Below are 20,775 nucleotides of genomic sequence, written 5' to 3' on the forward strand. Positions count from 1 at the left end.
AGCCTGGTGTTTCCTTTTATTAGATAATAAGCAATTTATAAATTAACTGCTGCTTTTCTTTTTGTTTCTGAGCTGCTGCGAACCTCATATTTAGTGTAAATATCTTTAGCCCAGGTACTGATATTATTTTTAAGGCTTTTGATGTTTCTATTATTTGTTTTAAAAGGCATATATATTTTATTAAAAACTGACAAGTCTTTTAGAAAGTAGACAGGATGTAAACAATAAAATACTGGTGTCATATTAATAAAATAAAATCAGATGAATTCTTTTTTTTCCAAATTTAAATCAGATAAATTCTTATTGTTGGTTAATTTATTTTCCAAAATTTGATTTCTGCAGCCTGCGGTTGACCAGTCAACATGAGTTATTTAGTTATTTTAAAAAAAACAAAAACACAGCTTGGCTCAGCCCTATGACTTTTAGTATTTTGAAACACTTGACAACTTAGTAATGAGCCCAAAAGCTTATTAGTTTATCCTTTTTACATGGTGAGTTTTTCTCTTTGACAAAATGAAGGTAATTCTATTCTTCACTTGGGAATAAATAAAGAATAGCTGCAGGTTCGTATTTTTGGTGAAGAATGACATTGTTCTTTTCTGGTTGCCTCTTGTCGGGTAATATTATATATTAAATATATTTTAAATATTAGAAATATATATTTTTAAATATATTTAAAAATTAGAAAGTTTAAAATGTATTGCTTAGGTTCTTTATTCCTTTTGTTCTTATAATCTCTAAAACCTGTATGAAAACCTTTTATTTCTAATTATTAATCATTTGATTAAAAAGTAGTGTAGTGGTTTCCTACTTTACAAGCTATATTTCCACAATTTTCTAGTTCTCCCTTTATTGTACATATTTTAAAGGTGTAACAGTATGTGGGATTTGCATCTATGATGGTACTCTGAAATCTCTAATCTTTGTAATTTCTAAAACTCTAAACTGAGAACTTAGATCATGGTTCATATATTGTAAATACTTCCTGTGAGAATAATTTGAAAGCTTTTAAAAACAGATTTAGATAACCTTTAGTGGATATACTTCCTCACTAGTAACATTACAATTTGTAAGCATTTTTGTTATAACCACACCTATCAGATTTTTAAGCTTTTATGGAAATTACCAATGAATAGTTGGAAATAATTACCTATAAAGTTGGAGATAGATACATCTGAGGACAAATCTGCATTTAACAAACTCATTTTTAGTTAAATCAGATTCGGTTCAGAGACCAATGGAAACAGAGTAGATTAAATAAGCAGGAATATTAGACTGATTTAAAAAGAAAACTTTTCGAAGATAATTAATCATCATGTCCCTAGTCTAATCAAGGAAAAGATACCTGTGTCCAATATCATCAAACCCTGCCTTCCGTCTGCCTGTTCATATCCTCACTTCACAGAGAATATAAACCGCCTACCACGGCCACTAATAGGAACTGTTGAAATGCCGCTTCAAGGTTCATTTCGCTGTTCTCAGCTCACTGTTGGGAAATGAATGCTGGAGCATCTAGTTTGAAAATAAAAAGACTCTAATGAGTTGGGGGTCTTTATGTGCCTAGTATTCTTGGCAGTGATTAACAGTAGGGGGTGTATAGAAGGTCAAAAGCTCTTCTTTTTAGAGGTCAGCAGAACATCCCCATCTGATAAGATTAAACTAATGTGGCTTTTGGTGTTAATATCTAAAGCAGCAGGTTGCTGTAGTGTGTTTGGGATGGTAGTTGTGGCTTTGAGAGATTATGAAAAAAGAACTGACATGTGAACTCTTTAATGAGAAAATGTTGGATTCAGATATATAGCACTTATCTTTCTTCTTTACAAGCAGTTTGAAACTATTTTTTGTTTCTAAAATATATTGCATAAGTGTGTTTGCTGTTATTTTTTCTCAAATAATTATATGTATATGTCATTAAGTATTTTTTTCTTTTCTGTTTTTCTTTTTGTGCTGTTTTAAGTGCTAAAGATTATTTGAGGTAAATCATTCTGAAACTAAGACTTATGATTTTCAAATTTAGGTACACAAATACGGTTAATATATTTATGTTCACTCCACAGTTTTCTGATTATTTTACTGGATATTTCAATGGACAGTATTGGCTTTGGTGGATATTTCTTGTACTTGGTAAGTTAATTCTTAATGCATTTCAGTATGACTAATTTGTATTTAGTTTAACTTTGATGTTTCCTAAAAATGTGAGATGTAAATATACTGTTTTATAATTTATGTGGAAAAAAGTTTTTCTGTTGTAAAATTCTCATATCCAAACACTTATATCATCTTGGCTATTCAGATAATTCTATGTAGCATTCTGGATTTCTGATTTAAAATTCAGAGCCTGTCAATTTAAAGAATCAGTGGTTGAATGATAAGTCAGTCCTACAAAACTTGAAAATCCTAAAATGATTAAAAAATAGTTACCTTCAGCATGTATTTTGGAAAATATACATGCATAATTTTCTTTTAATGATCGTAGGAAGTGTTGAGAGGAGGATAGTTGGATATTCTGTCCATTCTTTTATTTTTGGATCATTGAAACATTCTTTACACTTTGGAAGTGTACCCTGCATTAATCATTAATCAGTCAGGCATAAGGAAAGGCTTCATGCCTAACGATCACAGTACTTCTGTTGAGTTTTCTTCTTACAAGGCATGTCTTTTATTAATATTGATGAATTTTATGGATTTCCAATTTCCAATCCCTTGTGTTTTCCTCTTTAGATATATGATAATTAAGTTAATCTTAAAATCACATGATACCTTTAATCCACATTTCAAATTTATTTACCGACATGAAGAATACATTTTGTTTCTTTTTAGGTTTAAGAGCCCACATTTCTCTAGTAACATAATTATACCAGAAAATAGCATTTCAGTAGGTGGCAGTGTTCTCCTTGAGTTTATATTTAGTCCTGCTGTTGCATCTTTTGGATCTTTGGGGAAACAAAATCTTAGTGGTCGGTTAAGGTCACTAAAAATCCTAGATTGTTTCTCTAATAATTATAATGAAATTATTCTAATGTGATTTTGTTGGGGAGTCAGACTTGTACAAAAGTTTAGCCAGTTTTTTGTATTGTTAATTGTTTTCTGACTGATTCTGTGCTCATTATTGAGTTTCTTCCTTAAAAGTGAAAAAATTGATAGTCTTTTAGGTATTTAAGCATATTGAATGAGATACTTGCTTATAAATATTATTAGCGGATTGAGGAGCCTTCGGAAGGCAACTGTGAGACAGAGTAGAATGCAGAGGGCAGCCCCAGTTCCATATCAGAGCCATAATCTAGCATTTAGGGGAATGTGAAAACTTAATTCATGGTCAAAATGTTCCTCTCACATAATACTCAGAAGAGTGTTGAGCACATCATAGAATGCTGAGAAACAATAGCTGCTGAGTGATCGGTTTCTAGATGTGAATTGGCTTATTTTGGAAAATGCCTGAGCAGAACAAAATATGTCTTAGAATCAGCAGCTTCATAGACAAAAGAAAGGATTTCACAAATAATTTTGGTGTACATTTTTCACAATATCATTATCTTTGAACAGCATCTGGAAGGGCATGAGGGGAGAATTCAGAGTGGGGGTCACAAGTGGAAAGAGGATATGGGAAGCAGATGGGATCAGATTTAGGTGAAACTTATACCACTTGTTTAAGTCATTATTTGTATATCTCTTCTATCTTTCCTCTCTAATTTATTATAACCATGCTTCTTATTTTAGTGCTTTGATTATTGTCGTAGAATTGGGTTACAAATTTCAGTTGAGACTTTACATTTTAAATTGACAGACTCTTCCTCCTGGCGAGGAAAGTTGCATGGGTACATATCTTTTGGTCCCTGCCCTCCCGCCCACCATTACCTAGTTAAAAATTTACTGGAGTCAATAAATGTTGCCCTTAGAATTGTATGCTTAAGTATATCAAAGACTTAGCTCTACTAATAATGGTAATGCTTTTTATACTTAGCTAATATTTTTCACCTGAAACTTTGAAGCATTTCATAGGCTTTGTTTAATTGATTACTAAAGATACCTGTGATTATTATAAATGATTATTAATGTAAATGATTATTATTTAAAAATACTGTTTTACAGAGGAGAACACTGAGATAGATAGAAGATACATCTCAAATCATTTAAGAAATCACTAGTGGCTGCTTCCAAAGTCTTCTTTCTTGATTTTTCTCAACTTAATTTTTATTATAAATTAGTCTTTTATTACTTGAAAATAATAACTAATAAGTAAATTATTTACATAATGCACATATCTCTAAATACAAATCTTGCAGATGACAGGCACCTTATCTTGCTAGACAGGCTTGTTATTGGTTTTATCCCACAATTGTTAGCAATTACATGCGTATGTTCTCTCTTGAATACTTTATATCAATAAATATGTCTTAGTTTGCTTAGTAGTTATAGTAATTAAAAAGTTTGGTATAAAATGGGACTTCTATGAGTTGAATCAGTTTAAATGCATTAGGTAGCTTTGCTTTTTAAGAAATAATTTAGTAAGTGTATTTTTGTGTAATTTTGGATTTTCGTGGCTGGATTTACTTTACTTTAGATACATCTAGGTGTAACAAATTGAAAGAATTTGGGGGTGGCAGTAAAATTTTATTATATTTCCTTACAATAGATTTGTCATTATAATGTAAAATATATTATGGAATGACTGTAATCCTACACGTTAAATTCCTTAGACCAAGAGGATCTTGTTTATAATTGTCTATCTAAAATGTATTGTGTCCCCTTTCTGTGTAAGAACATAACGTATCTGTATTATTTCAACCTTCTCAGGCCTGCTTCTTTTCTTCAGAGGATTTGTTAATTATCTAAAAGTCAGAAACATGTCTGAAAGCATGGCAGCTGCTCATAGAACAAGATATTTCTTCTTATTATAGAGGTAAGAAATGTTAATATATTAATTGTTTATTCCTTTTGTATTCAAATTCACCAGATGCATATTAAATGCTTAATGTGTACTCATGTTGTTTACTCAAATTCAGCATATTTAATAGATTTTTATACTGTTAACAGTCACTTACTGAAATTTAAGAAGTTGTGAACTTTTAAGATAACTTCCATTTTAAAAATTGAATTTCATACATTTTAATTTTTAAAAATGTATTATGAGTAAACTGAAACTTTAAATCAGACTTTTAAATTTCTTTTTAAAGCTTGACCACAGGATGTATACGAAGTAACCACCAGCACAGCATTTGAAAGCTTGAAAAACAAAATATGACAAAGCACTTACACAGAGAGAATGGGCATTTTGCATAAAACAGTGTGAAATTCACATAGATATCTGGTGGATAAGACAAACAAAAAAACAAGTCTGATTGAAAAGCAACTTGCCATGCACTGATCTTAACAAACTGGATCAATGAATAAAAGTTGTGTGAAGAAAATAGGAGCTTTGTTACTATTTTCTTAATGTGTGCCAGTTTGTATCAACAACCAAGGCTGCAACTTGTATAAATGGGAATATAAAGAAATGAGCAGAGGTTGTCTTACTGGTTATCCAGTGAGTTTCTGGAGGCTGTGTCTATAGTAAAGGCATTTATTTATTATGCAGCTAGTAGATCTTCACATGAAGAGACCTCATATCTCTACTCGCTATACTATTGATACTTTTAAAGCAAGTACCATACACTTCATTGATTTGAACTTTTAAAGTAGTTGAACCGCATAAGCAAAATGTCTACTAAAACACTTAACTTCTGGATGTATCTTTAAGTACAAAATGCTTCAAGTTGCTATGACTTAAGTATAAATAAATTGTATGGTTTGTGATTTGGTTGCTTAAATTTTATGCTTATATGAGTTTTACATAAGCTGACATGATTTACTTATTTCTGCTAAAGAGAACAATGATTACAATTGCATTTCTGGATTATATTTAAATATCACTTTAAATGTTCCACTAAGGTTTCTTCCTCCCCCTAGAAGATGTCACATTTTCTCTTTAACTGGTAAAATGTCTTTACAAGCAGTGACCTTAAGAGTTTGTCGGTATTACCTGTAAGATAAAAGGCAAAGTAATTTTACTAATTTAAATGATATTCTGTGAATATTCAGTGTGATTACCTTGTTTGCATTTTCAAGAGTTTAAACTCTAATGTAAATATTTTCTAGATGGTTAGAAGCCTAAACTTTAGAATATATTTTGATATATGCTACCTTATGTCATTCTTACCAAAAGGATATTATATACTTGATGTAATACTGCTTATAAGGTCGGTTTTCATTATGCTGTCGTTTAGATAATTGCAACTTAATACATTTTAAGGCTAATTCTTTTTGTCCCTAGACTGCATCGACCAGACATTCCTTTCTTGTATCAATGTGAAATTTCCAGATCGTCTGTAAACCTGCAACTTTAATAAGATAGAAGACTACTAAAAGCAGAAGACAAATTAGTGAGGAAAAGATAGAGCTTCATAACTGAATGGCAGAGTGGTTTATGCTTAAAAGCCATTTCTGTTCATTCTCTTAAATATTTATATTTCATTTGTTTTGCACAGTTGCATATGTGCCCATTTAAAAGATTTGGGTATACTTGAAAGAAACCATAAAGTGGTAGCAGTAAAGTGCAGTCACATTTGATTAATCAGTGTTTGATATAATTGAAAGAGTTGAGTGATAAACAGTCTTCCAGCATGTAAATGCCATTGACTTCTGACCTGACATTTAACAATAAAAATGAAACTATTAACCATGTCAAATACTTTAGTTTCTGGCTCTTAGATTTATCTAGTAACTCTACACATGAAACATCCTTTGTTATATATAAAGTTTTTTGAAACCTGCAGTGCTGATTATTAGGCTTTGTCAGATTGTTGAACCAATATTTACATCATTATTTAGCAAAACTTTCTGTAAATAACCATGCATAAATTACTTTCTGCATCTTTTTCTTAGAAATTGTGTCTAGATAGATATCTCTTCATTAATTTTAAATTAAGTGAACTTAATATGTATAGAAAATTTGGGTGTTAAAGATAGTTTTAGGACAAATTTTAAGAAAATGTGGGTATGCCACATGTCCTTTATAAGAAAAAAAATTTTTTTTTTTTTAAAGGGACATGACAGTTTTAGGGTTTCTCAAATGAGAAGTTTGGTTTTTAGCATTGTTCATCTTAGAGATTCTTGCAGGAAGAGATTGTATTAGATATTATATTTATTTCATTTAAGACATTTTTGAAAATTAATTTTCTGAATAAGATACTCTCATTCATTTTGTCTTTTAAAAAGCCAATAAAAAGTATCTTTAAATATCATTGTAATATTTTTTTCCTTTAGATGTTTAGTTTAATTTAGCAAATAAAAACTTGTGCTTTTAATAGCTTCTTGCTTTCTGATTGTAGGATTAACTTGTAAAAATCATTTCCTGAATTGAGATATGTGAAATATCTGTTTTCAAGTTATGGAAATGTGTCTGTGGAATATAGGGGTGTGAGTGTGTTGCGAGAGTGTGTGTGAATATTATTACAACTGGAATCTATTTTACATTCATAAGCTACTACATTTTACAAATCATTTTATGTCTCGTCTGTTTTCTCTTCAGTTATATCTTTGCTTTTGAAATGCAACATTAAAAATGATGGGAATTATCTTTTAAACTTAAAAATCAGTTGATACAGCTATATAGAACATATAAAATATATTGCTTGTTTATTATTAGACACTGACTACTAAAAGATACATCTAAAACTATTCAGGGTCATTTTTCCATTTCTGAAAAAATAAAATTTATTACGCTTTATAACTTTTTTTGTATTTCTCTGTATTTTCTGATTTATTTCATTGTCTTTGATAAATAAAACATGTTTTGTTTTGCTAATTGAGCCTCCTATTTTCTTGTTTTCCCTCATTTATTCTCCTCCCCTGCTAGAATTTTTATTGTTTGTTAAAGTACCTGTGTTATACCCATTGAAGTAGAACAATAGCCTGGGGTAAAGAAACAAAATATTTGATTTAGTTGCCTGATTTGGAAATTAATTAAAGTTAAAATTTACTTAGAAGAAATGTGAACTCGTGCTAGGTCTCTTTATTGCACATTAATTTTCTGTAGACCTGTACTTTGTACTTTGTAATAGTTTTTAATGAAATTCAGCTATAATACATAGTAAGTTAAAATATCTAGATCATCTGTCATACATCAATTTATTAAAATTTTATTTTTGTTTCTGTGGCATTAATACTTAGTTTCTGCATGTGGATGTTGACCCAATGTCAAAACTTCACTTTTTGTTTTGATTTTTTTTTCCCCCCAAATCTGTAAGATTCAAGTGTGATGTTACCTGATCCTCTTTAATTGGTACAATTCATTGGTAGTCTTAAATCTCATCATCCAATCAGGAGAATCAGAATATTATTTTAAAAAACAACATTCTCTTCTGGATTTATCAGATCCTACGTACTTCCCTTCATTTCCTGTGAGCTTGGACAGAATAGCTGCTGTTGTGTTTTGGAGATACTTAATTGCCTTTGCACCCTGCCTTAAAGACTGAAAATCAAAATCCTTGTTAGGGTATCTGTAAACAATTTTTGAATGAGTGTGAACTGGAGCTCGGAAGTTAATACAAAAAATATATTACATTATTTCTATTATATTTGAATAAGCTAGTTATGGCCAGAAAAATCCATTTTTATGTTTTTATGAAGTAAACTGAATTTAAGGTAAAAATACATTTTCTATATAGTGTGTTCAGGATACATCTTAGAAATTAAAAGACAAATTCTATTATAGTTGGTTAAAATGAAAATCTCTTTTTAATAGAAAAAAATACTAATCTCTAGCCTTTTGAGTCTATAAGCTATATCCCATGCCTTTGAAGTTCATAAATTTTAACCTGTTAAGATAATAATCACTAATATTTCCAGCAAAACCTCTGATGACAGGAAAAGTAGAGTTCAGAAAGTCCAGTTGGAGAAAAATTCAGGGTTTCTTAATTTAATATAATTTTTTCAACTGGCCTATACTGTCCCCCAAAGCACAAAGGTAATGATAGTGCATCTGATACTGTATTTAACTAGAGTGACATATATATCCTGAGTTTGCTCATAACAGATCTGGTTATTCCTATTTCCTCACCTTATATAGTGCCTCCTCTCTCATAAGTGTCCTAATTTGGAGGAGAAATTATATATATGATCACCCTGTATATAACTCTACACTGTGCTGAGAAGTGACTGCCTAAAGCCACTGCCCTTTGAGAGAAGTAACTGCAGTATTAGGGCAGGAGTCACCTAGTCAGCCCTGCCTAGACACCCGTTTTTTTGGCCTGTATAACACACATGGTACTATTTTTTTTTTCCTTTTTTTTTTTTTTTAAATAGAAGTTGTATCGGAATGATTCCACTTATGGTAAATAGTAAACAGTGAGCTTTTTGTATGTTTAAACTGCTGTTAATTGTTATTTTAATTGTTTGCTATTTAATTCTTCAAATAGTCATGAAATATTAGTGTATTATATTCTAAAACCTCATTCTTGATAAAGTTCAACTGTTAGATGATAATGTGCCATTTAGTATTGAATGTCCTTGCCCATATATAAAACATGTTTTATATGTGTTAATAAAGTTCAGTAAATGTGGAAATGTGAACCTGTCATGCATGTTTTTCAAAATCAGTTTGATTCACAATATATTATCACCACCTTGGCCTCACGAAATGTTTATATGATCAAACTTATGTTACATGAAAACAACTGGCATGGAATTAGGTTGGAGTGTGGGAACATCATTTAACTTGTCACAGTAATTTGTATGTTGGGAGATAGATTGCAGTTTAATTTTAATAAATGCAAAAGCATCAGCTTTATGAAGATAATTTATGTTTCTTTCTACTTTGCAAAAGGTTAGTTGTCACCGTAGATCAGACCTGCTTATGGGTGTGTGTTCTTATTTGGGACATATGACCTAAAATACAACCTTCCCTAAAGTTATTTAGAAAAACAGAAAAAGCTCATTCCATACTTCATAAAAGTTAAGCAGTTAAAAAGAAAATGTTTATTTTGAACTCAACATGTTTGCTTGTTTTCACTTTTCTTTCTTGATGTTTTCAACTTAGCTTTCTTTTTTTGTTTGTTTTTGTTTTGAGAGATTAAGCTACCTGCTTCTAAAAATCCCACTTAGTTTTCATGGAAACCATTAAAAAAAAATTCAGCAGCTAAATAGGGAAGAGATAGGGTTATTGCGCCTTTAACAGCTGAGGTTATAGCAAGCCCAGATCACATAACTGGTTCACATAATCTTGGAGGTCGTTTTCCTCTCAAGCTTGCAAAACAAAAAGAACAAACAAACCCACTTTATTACTTTTCTACTCCTTCGTGTTTGTTTTAATTAAACCAGTGCTTTACCTTTAGTGACAGCGAGAAGGGCCACAGACTATCCTTCCTTAAAGCAGTTTCTTTTCTTCTTTTAGCTTTACCAGAAGCATAGTGAGATCAGCAAGTACAACAAAAGTTTGCCCAAAGCTCAGAAGCAATCTGGAGGACTCAGAATGTGAAAAGTAACAAATAACCTTGTTGGAAAGATGAACTCTTCAGAGGTATAAGAACTGTACTTGTGCATAAATCCCTAGTGTGGAAATATGTTATTTCATTTCCATCAAACTGAGTTTTCGCAGCCGTGTAAATTCCTGCATAGTCATTTGGTTTGACTAACTATGGCATTTGGGCTGTAAACCTTTAATTCCCATTTTATTCATTCAGAGAGAAGACCTAAAGACCCTTAATTGCTAGCAAGCATTGGTGACCACTCATTCTAATATAATAAAGTGTGAAATATCACTTCCTAAATCCAGATTTTTAAAATGATGAGACTATGGAAAGCGTCAGTTCACTGAGATTTATGAACCTTCTTTTTTCAAACGGGATAAAATCAAACAAAAGTTTAATAACATGTATACGTGGGAAAGACCCAGAAAAACTGAGTAACTCGCCAAAATGGCTGAAACCCTCACCTTAAATACCATTTTCAGCTGAGAGTTATGAACTTTTAAGAGACAGCTGGGTCGTACATATCCCTAATTCTACAGGATCTCCAGAGGTGAATTTTTGATTGAATGATTCTTTGAATATCTCTCTAGAGCTGTGATTGTTATTCAATATGGTGCATTATAGTCAACTGGGAATTGGGGGGAAATTAACATCCCAGCCTCAATTTCCAGAGGTTCCAATGCAATACATCTGCCCTGTGACAGCACATTTCCTTCCCATAGTTTGAAGTTGTGGATTTTGGTCTAGTAGTCCTGCTGATGCCTCTCTTATCATGTGTTTCTCTCTATATCTATCTCCTTGTGTACAAGTGATAGGAAGTTACAAGTGTTAGGATCAACACATAAGTCAGACTTTGCAGGGCAAGGAAAAGGCACATAATACAGATCTCAAACGGTTAATGAGCATTTCTGGAGTTCTTGCTTCATGACCTCTCTCACTGAGAGCCTTCTGGTTTACCTGCCTTTAAACACACAGCATGGCTCTCCACAGGGCTGTATCTGCAGGGCAGTGTGGGAGCGTTGGGACAGAATAGAACTGTTTGTGCTGAGAAGGCAGTTACTTTCTCCGTAATCCTGTAAAGTGAGCAGAATTGGATTAATTACCATATAGTCGATTTTTCTCGCCTCAAAAAAATATAATGTTTTTCCACTAGTATCTTCCCTTCTCTATCCTTGAGGAGCCTGTGGATGATTAAGAGAGGGAGCTTTGTGTAACAGAAAGACTGGGTTTTAGAGCTAGATTACCCGCGGACTCAAATATCAGCTCTCATGCAAGCTCAGGCAATTTGCTTAACCGACACACCTCAGTTTCCCCATCTGTTTGTTGGGAAGCACAATATGTACCTGAGGATTAGGTGAGATTTATGCCAAAGAAAAAGGTAGACACTACATCTTTCGGCTCAGTGTGTTTGCTGACTGGGTCACCAGTTAGTGTTAGCAAATGCCTCCAGGACCTGAAGTAAGCCCTTGCCTGATGTGGGCATTTTATCTGCCAGTCCCTTTGGAAAGGGTGATTATAGTAGCATCATGTTGATCTAGTGCTGGCTCCCTGTATCTCCTCTGTGGCAAGTGGAATTAAAGCAACAGTTGCCTAGATGACCATTGATTTTAAGGGGCCCAGTTATGCAAAGAGTGGAAGCGCACCAGCTGGTGGGGCAGAGGAAGCGCACACACGTCTCTGGGCTGAAGCTCGGAAGCCTACAGGCCAGTCCCATCAGAGTTCTGCTGTGAGTTGATGAGATGCTGTCACTCTATCATTGGTGACTCATTGCTTTTGCTCAGGGAGCCAGTGCACTGAAATCCTGGTTGGCAAGTGAACAGAAAATAGGTTGGTGGGCAGGTGGTTTCTGATTCTAGGATAAATTACTTCACCAGCTTTCTCTTATGAATGATGGGTTCTTAGTCTTGGATTTATTTATTTTTTTAATGTCTGTGACTTTGAAAGGGAAACACATAGATTGGAGCTAAGTCCCTTGGACTCTACCATGATCGTAGTTGGGGTGAGATGTTTTTGAGTGTCAGTTCATAGTTCTTGAAGGGATCATGCTGTTGCCGCCACATGAAATCCATCTTCACCTTATTCCTCTTCCCATCTTCTTCAAAAAGAGCTTGAATTCTCTCTCTTTGGGGCAGCCTTTCTCATCCTCCTGCCCTGACTCTGGTCCTCTTGGTTCTTAGACCCCTCTATTATTCCCGTCAAGGCATTTATGACACTGCGCCATCACTGTTGATTTTTGTGTTTCTGTCCCCAGTGGTGGATATTTTCTCTTATTCAGCTTTGCTTGCCTCCCCAGCACCTAGCACAGATCTTGACAAATTGAATGAATGGATGGATGGGGTGGGTGGCATAGCTGCTAGGGCCGGGATCTGTGTGTGTCCCTGGATATGTAAGATGCTTTTGCCCTTTAGCTCAGAGGCTAATGGAAGCAGATTTATAAACAGAAAAAGGTGCTAACGTGAGATAGATGGGAACAAACATCATGGGTCTGAGTAATTGATCTCTGAGAGAACTAGGGCACCCTTCACTGCAGAGATGACACTGGAACTAGATCTTGAAAAGATGGAAGTGTGCAAGTATGTTTAAACATTTCATATTTTACCATCTCTTTGCTCCTCCTCAGAAGGAACTAATTCTCTTTTCAGTTCCCGTGATACTGCACCTGAACCTCTTCACCTTCTACTCTGGGTTGGAGTAATTTGCATTCATGCCTAGTCACTTCCGCTGAGGGTAGGATCCAGGCCTAGTGTAACTTCATAGTCCAGTGTGCCCAGCACACGGTTACACCTTTAAAAAGTCAAGTCCGAGATTCTGCACCTGTCGTTGGAGCCATTCACTTTACCGCTTGACATATTACTAACTTCAGAAGCCAGCAATAGTATAAGCACCCTCTTCTCCAAATATACAGGTACAAGAAATATATGGAATCAATTGTGATATCTCCTTTTCACATATCTCCCAACTCCCTCTCCCTCTCCAGAAGTAACCACTGTTAACTATCATATACTCTCACAGATGTTTTCCACATACATTATTTTACTAGAATGGCCCTGTGTTCTGTGATGTCAGCATGACTTCTAATTTCATCAAGGTGAGATGTTCCCAGGCACGATGTTGGAGAGAATGTGCCTTTTTCTCTATATTCCCGGAGGCAGCTCTCAGGGGAGAGTATTATTTCTTGCTGCGAATGTAGTTTATTCCTGAGAAACCAAGGCTTATTTCCGTGGTCCTTTAGTCTCTAGATGAAGGGTGACTTGTGGCTTCAAGGCCTTTGGGAGCTGGGCTGCTCCAGGATCAGGTATTTGCAGCATTTAAATGTCCTGTCTTATGATCTCTTACAGCTGTTTTGGTGAGAAATTCTCTGGAACCAGGTTATTAGGTGGAAAGGGGTTGGGGTTGATGAGGATAACCAGCCTGGGTAGGTTTAGAGAAGAACAAAATGATTCTGGGTTTAAAGTTAATTTTCCTTGCTTCATTACCAAAATTGTGTCCCAGGGTTCTCTGACTAAAGCAACAGATATTTAAAGCCCCTCCTTTCCTTTTCCCAAATTTTTCCTGCCTTGGGCTCAAGTGTGACATCTGGAGCTTAAGCAGCTATCTTGTGCCATTGAGGCAACAGTTGGTAGGCTAAGTATGTAGAGTGGTAAAGAAGGAGGAGCCGTGAGGTTCCCTGACATCATCGAGCATTGCACCAGCCCTGGACCCACCTATCTTCCAACTTTTTGCTCAATGAGAAAAATAAATTATTTGCTTGGTTGTTATTAGTCAAGTTTTTTACTACTGATACTTAAGAACAATTCAAACTGATACACAGGCATAACTATGTTTCCCCAAAATTGACAGGAGAACTGCTCAGGCCATCAGAAGCCACCAACATGAAAAAGAAGTTAGAAGTCTTGCATGCCCACAGGGTTACTGACCATCCAAGCTCATTGCACCTGGTTTATTGATTGTCAGTCAAGTCATTGCAACAGCAGTGTGAAAGCAGTGGGTTTACGTCTGCTTTACTCTGCCCCTTCATTCTCTTCATTTTCCAGTTGGGAGCCCCACAGAGTGACGAACTTCTCAACAATTGCTTCTAGAGCTGGGCTTAGTGGAAATGTCAGCAGCAACAATTTAACCACTGTCTCAAAGATCATTCAGTGCTACCCACACTGGCCATCAACAAAACCTTGCCAGGGGAAGCAGGTGCCATTTCCAAACCTCTGCTTGGTAAAACAACAAACGGAAATGGCCAGCTGAAATAGGCACTCCCTCTACAGTGATCCAGCTCCCAAATGCGTGATCTTGGTTTTTATTTTTAGAAATGAAACTATAAGTCTGATTCTTCTTTTGAGTCAGGGGGGTTCTAGGTAAAGACCCTGCTGCTCATACGGGCCTAAAGAAAACCCACAGTCTCCACTCTCACCTGCCCTGGTTCTGCCCTCCGGTCTAGTGCGAGGTGAAGGACGCTGAGCTTCACGGTTTGTCCACGCCAGGAAAGCCGTGCACAGATGCCTCCCCATAGTGGGTTTGCAGTGATTACTGCGGCTTTGAGTGCTGCCTCATGCTCCCCCTTAATTTTTTTTTTTTTTTTTTTTTGGGTACGCGGGCCTCTCACTGCCGTGGCCTCTCCCGCTGCGGAGCACAGGCTCCGGACGTGCAGGCCCAGCGGCCATGACTCACGGGCCCAGCCGCTCCGTGGCATGTGGGATCTTCCCGGACCGGGGCACGAACCCGTGTTCCCTGCGTCGGCAGGCGGACTCTCAACCACTGCGCCACCAGGGAAGCCCTTCCCCCTTAATACTAATCAGAAATACATTTTTCCCCACCCCAAATTCTCTTCCCCCAGACAAAAATAATTTTTACCAGAGAAAAGTTAAAGCAATAAGATATAAAGAAGCCCTGCAGAGAGAAATACCTCTTGCCTGCTCAGGGTTCAGATTCTGAAACTGACCACACTCTCAACTCTGGGTAGAAAAACCCTGGGACTGTTCACACTTCCTTATTAACAGTGATGACCTCTTCCCTGCCTTTCTCTCCCCCTGTCTCTTCTTTGTTCTTACCTCCCTGACTTCCTGACCTTTCTTCCTTTCCCCCTCCTCTCTTACCATTTCTTGGCTAACACAAACCTAGTTTATTTCTTGGCACACACACACACACACACACACAGTCTGAAGGCAAGAGTAAAGGCTGAATATAAAATATTCTGCAAGAGAAATTACTTGTAATGTGAGCTTCATCCTGTGTATTAACTTCAGCCATTCATCTACAGTTGACAAATCTCTGGGTCCTCAAATTCTGGGAAAATGTTTCCAATAATGCTAATATCTTACATGTTTGTGAGGGGTTTTTTTGTTTTTTTTTTTTAAGATTTAATGTGTACTCTTGGAAGGGGTGGGAGGTCACACCACTTTTGATGTTTCATCTGTGTGGAAGGAATGTAATTGGTATAACTCCTGACCTCGTCCACCTCTTTATTAGCTCTTCCCCGGGGGAATAATTTATTTCATGGGTAAATTTGAAGTGTAAATACCTGGGTATGCTCTGCTCAACTTGTCTTCTTCCTATCTGCAGCTAGTGGCTCACAGGAATTCCAGTTGTGCTCTGTTCTCCAGGGATGCTCTGTTCCACCCCTGCCCAGGGAAGCCAGCCACGGTCCAGTACTACCTGGGGAGAGTACATCTGCCCAATTCTGCCCAAATCTGGGGTTCCTCAGAAACTCACAATATACATCCCATTAGGTCTGCTGTTGACTAGATGTCCCATTAGCTGTCTTCAATACACATGCCTCAAACGCAAGACTATCTGAATTCTTATATTTGAAGTCTTTTAGGGCAGGATTTTTGGACAGATCCAGCAGGCAGAAAATCAGCAAGAACAGAGCTGAACTCAGCACCACCACCAATCAACTGGATATGATTGATGTCATAGACTACTTCATCCACAACAGCACAATACACACATTCTTCTCAAGTTCACATGGAACATTCACCAAGATAGACCACATTCTGGACCACAAAGCACACCTCAAAAATCTAAAAGGATAAAAATCATACCATGTTTGTTCTCATACCATGGTGGGATTAAACCAGAAATCAATAACAGAAAGATAACAGGAAAATCCTAAAATATGTAGAGATTAAACAACACACGTCTAAATAACACATGGGGGTCAAAGAAGAAATCTCAGAAGAAATTTAAAAATATTTTGAATTAAATGAAAATGAAAACACAAGTTATCAAAATTTGTAGCAAAATTCTGATGCAGATGTAGTGAAAATAAGAATTTTAGTTGTATTTAGTGGGAGGAATAGGGAAAGTATGTTTACTCCGTCTTCCTAGAAGCTGGAGTCCTCAGCTGAAATCTTTTAGGCAGTTTTATTTTATCTAGAACAAAATCTGAAGAAACTACCATTTATGAGATGACTACAATTTACACTCAAATTCCATTTAACTTCAAAGCCAAAATATTTTGCTCTCAAAACAGTTCTGACCAAAATGTGAAAGTCTATCCTAGGTAGGATTGCATTAAATCTATATAGATCTAGTTGGGAGGAACTGACATCTTGATAATATTGAGTCTACCCATCCATGAACATGGAAACTCTCTCCATTTATTCAGTTCTTCTCTGATTTCATTAGTCAGAGTTTTGTAATTTTTCACATATAGATCTTGCACATATTTTGCTAGGCTTGTATCTGAACATTACATAGAACATAGCTAACTAAGAAAAGGTGGAGGGAAGAAGGCAGACCAGCCAGGAACCTTGGGACCAAGGAGACAACATGGGGGTGAGTTCCCTGAGTTTTCCTTGCTTTGTATATCCCAGACATGGAGCCAAAGAAGCCAGCATCCTGGAAACACTAAAGGCCACAGACACAAACAGCCCCCAGCAAAACTCTGATCTCTCTACAAAGGACCAGGAAAGGGCCAACCTAACAAGACAGAAAACTGTTAGACAATAGCCACTCTGCTGCAGCCAAACACACAGAAAATAAACATGGTTTCATTGCTACCTTCACCAACGAAGTGAGGAGTCTAGACTACCATGCTTGCCAGGCTGTAACGAGGCACCCTCCCTCCACTGGGCTGAGAAGGCCAAGTAGGGAGCTTGCACTTGGGTGTCAGAAGAGGCCTAGAGGGGAGTTAGGACTTTCGCCATCCAGTGATAACAAGGCCACGCCTCCTTAGGGTTAGTGGACACCATGTGAGGAGCTGGAATACCCTTCCCTCCTCAGCAGTAATGAGGGGGCCCCCTCCTTGGGTGTCAGTGCAGGTCGAGTGGGAGACCTGGGCTTCCACTCTGCCTGCAGTAACAAGGCAGCAACTCCTTTTCCTGGCCAGAGAAAGCCCTCTAAAACAGAAGGTATTCATTAAGATCCAGTCTCAAAACAATGTGAAACTTCCAGGTTTCATTCAAAAATCTCTTGTCATATAACAGGGATTTCAACTGTGTAGTTAACTAAAAATTTAAACCAGGAAAAATAATGTCAAGAAATTCTCATGTGACTGTTCAAGTAAGTATGTAATCTTATAAGTCATTTAGAGTGGAGAAAAATCCAAGCAATTTTAGTCATTGGCTATTTATTTTAATGTATCTCAAGAATGCTAATAGAAGCAGGTAAAGCCTTATGATTATTAAGCCCTGAACTTGATGCTGTGTGGAAAGTATAAGAGCCAGAGCCCTGGTGATGGGAGCTTGGAAGGGGAATTCTAGGAACAAGGTTACCCAGAGAACTATGAAGTAGTGACCTTGAATTATGAGACTAAAGAGTCCAGAGATACAGTGGAGCCCATAAACTGAAATTTTTCTAAAAATACCTGGGAAATAAAGCTAGCAAGATTCTTGGAGGTAGGAATCATTTTTAGCTTTTACTGGAGAAGTGTTTTATGCTTTCCTAAGGAAGCAGATCATCTATTTAGTTGCCCATGTCCATAAAAATTAAAAATGCTTTAAAAAATCTTAGATGTTTCCATCTCTAGTGTATATTGTTGTTGATCATGCCACAGATTTGGGGGTGACTTTTGAAAATCTTTAAAAATGGAAAAGATGACATTCTTAAGTAAAGAAAATAAAAAGTACTGCTAATTCCTTAAGTAATTTATTGTACATCCCTCTTCTCCTCCAGGTCCAGCATTCTTTAGCATTCACATATCTGTAAAAGGTGCATGAGAAATGAATAGTTTCTTGAATTGTGTAACCGAGTTCGTCTTCCTTTGATTCTTGAGTGTGTTTACTTAAGGGTAAGGAGAAGCTGAATGTTCATTGAGGAGTTAGAGGGGTATTTGAAAGAGCAATGGTTTACGTAAGCTTTGGGTTCTGCCGACGCTTCTGCCCACCCAGAATGCTCTATAAAACCCCGGGATGAGCCTTCCTGCATTTACCATATAAACTTTTAATGAGTGACCTATTTGCAAAACTTGAAACTTTCTTCTTGTAACTTCTTTTTCCTTGTATTTCCCCTGCTGAACCTTACCAAATTCTCTCTCTCTCTCTCTCTCTCTCTCTCTCACACACACACACACACACACACACACACACACAGACCCCATACAGCATAAAACCTTAAGTAAAAAGCCAAACCAAAACCAAAACACACAACCTCCCCCCTCCAAAAAAAGAAAAAAAAACACCCAGCATTCACAGCAGCAGTCTACAGCACTTTTGTACTGTGATTTCAGAATGAAATTAATGAGGCACATTAATTTTTAAAAATAGTATCTACTTTAGCGAACGTGGGCATTCTAGACATAAAACAAAAGCTTCCTGTTAAATGCTAGAGATTACCTAATTGTCGAAGTAAGGACAAAGTGATACATAATGATACTTAGAAGCAAAAGGAATAAAGACTTAAAGTTTAAATGTTGATTTAAAGTAAGCTACTAGAACGCATTAATGCTATTCTCCATCCTTTAAGACAATTTTACAAATAGAGGAAATGTTTTATTACTTGTTCACACAAAGCAAATCCACCCAACCCTCAGTGTTTTTTCCTTCTCATTGTTTGCTTTGTCTTTCCTCTGGAATCTACATACAAGATGTAAACTAAATTCAAATCTGAACGAATGAAGACTAAAATATGAAAAAATGATTATTCAATTATGTTGAATTAGTAGATCAGTCATTATTACAACTCCCCAAATGTGCACATTTATGACAAAGAGCAGCACAATAAAAACAGGGTACTTTGAGATTCTTTTTGTTGTTGTTATTTTTCTTTAGATACTTTTCAACTATTGAAACCCCAGCAAACAATACCAGTATAGTTTGACTATGTCATTAAAAGCTCTAATGTTCTGAAGAAAACCCACTCTTTTTCCACATACTCTTTAGAGAATAAGAATAAATACTTTTTCAATGAGAAACTCATGTCCCCTATAATTAGAAAACTTCAGTGCTCTTTTAAAAAATTGCAGCAAAATTTAACATCATTTAAAAAATTTTTGAAAAACAAAATCACTCCTAATCTCATTACCTTAATACAATTTTCATTTTGACACTTTCCTCCCAGGTCTTGACCCCACGCAGGGTTGCCACAAATTTTCAGGCAAGTTGTGTTCTCTTTTTTTCTAAAATAGGTTTTACCCTAAATTTTATTTCTATACAATTGTCATAATTGTCATTTGTAGTAGTTTTAATAATCTCATTTATGGGAATTTATCACGTGGAAACAATTCAACTGAAGAAAAGATTCTTTATACAGACGTTCATGACAGCTTTATATGTAATAATTAAACAATGAATACAATAATTGTCCAGCAGCGGTAAATCACAGCCTATAAACTGTATGGGATATGACATCAGTGCTTTTTTCAACAGTAGCCAAAGGATGAAGATTCTGATCATGGTTCTTTGGTCAGCTCCAGGGACCCTAATGGTCAAGCTGACTGTCACAGCAGGCCGAGTAATCTTACGGCAGTGCCTTGTGTGTTATGTCTCGAACAAAGAACTTCACTTGACAGACAGAATGGGAGAAGAGTGACGAATAAGGGAGCCCCAAGGATGGCCCAACCATTCATTGGCATGTAGAGCAAAAGAGAAGCGAAATTTGCCCCCAAATTTGGCAGTGCTACAAGCAGAAATGAGTTGACAAGTTGTAGACTTTATTGTTTCCCATCAAGCTCTTATATAAGGAAGCACTATTGTGGTGAGCTGACCTAGGTCACCTGGCTCTGAAATCCAGGATAGGAGAAAATAACCTGATAGGAAAAGACACTGTGGAGGGACTGGATTAAACTGCATTGAAACCCTGGATGCAGGCAGCCTGGGTAGGGCTGTTCCCATATAGG

The 20,775-nt window shown here is 36.0% G+C and overlaps 1 protein-coding gene across 4 annotated transcripts in view; it reads left to right on the plus strand.

Annotated features, from left to right (window-relative positions):
- Positions 1-18,683, plus strand: part of NDFIP2 (Nedd4 family interacting protein 2) — a 75,777-nt gene extending 57,094 nt beyond the window's left edge. The window contains exons 6-9 of one of the 4 annotated variants that reach the window (XR_003005313.1): positions 2,058-2,124; positions 4,795-4,900; positions 10,430-10,555; positions 16,059-18,683. Coding sequence is in view for 3 of the 4 variants with exons in the window: in XM_024760444.1 (XP_024616212.1) it covers positions 2,058-2,124; positions 4,795-4,898 (171 nt within the window). In the remaining variant the exon portion in view is untranslated. Of the gene's footprint in view, positions 1-2,057; positions 2,125-4,794; positions 4,901-5,174; positions 7,766-10,429; positions 15,078-16,058 lie in introns of those variants that run through there. The other 3 variants (XM_024760444.1, XM_024760443.1, XM_024760442.1) reach the window with 3 other exon arrangements.
- The last annotated feature ends 2,092 nt before the right edge of the window (positions 18,684-20,775 follow it).

Source organism: Neophocaena asiaeorientalis, unplaced genomic scaffold (assembly GCF_003031525.2).
Source record: "Neophocaena asiaeorientalis asiaeorientalis breed wild unplaced genomic scaffold, Neophocaena_asiaeorientalis_V1.1 scaffold158, whole genome shotgun sequence".
Lineage (NCBI taxonomy): Eukaryota > Metazoa > Chordata > Mammalia > Artiodactyla > Phocoenidae > Neophocaena > Neophocaena asiaeorientalis.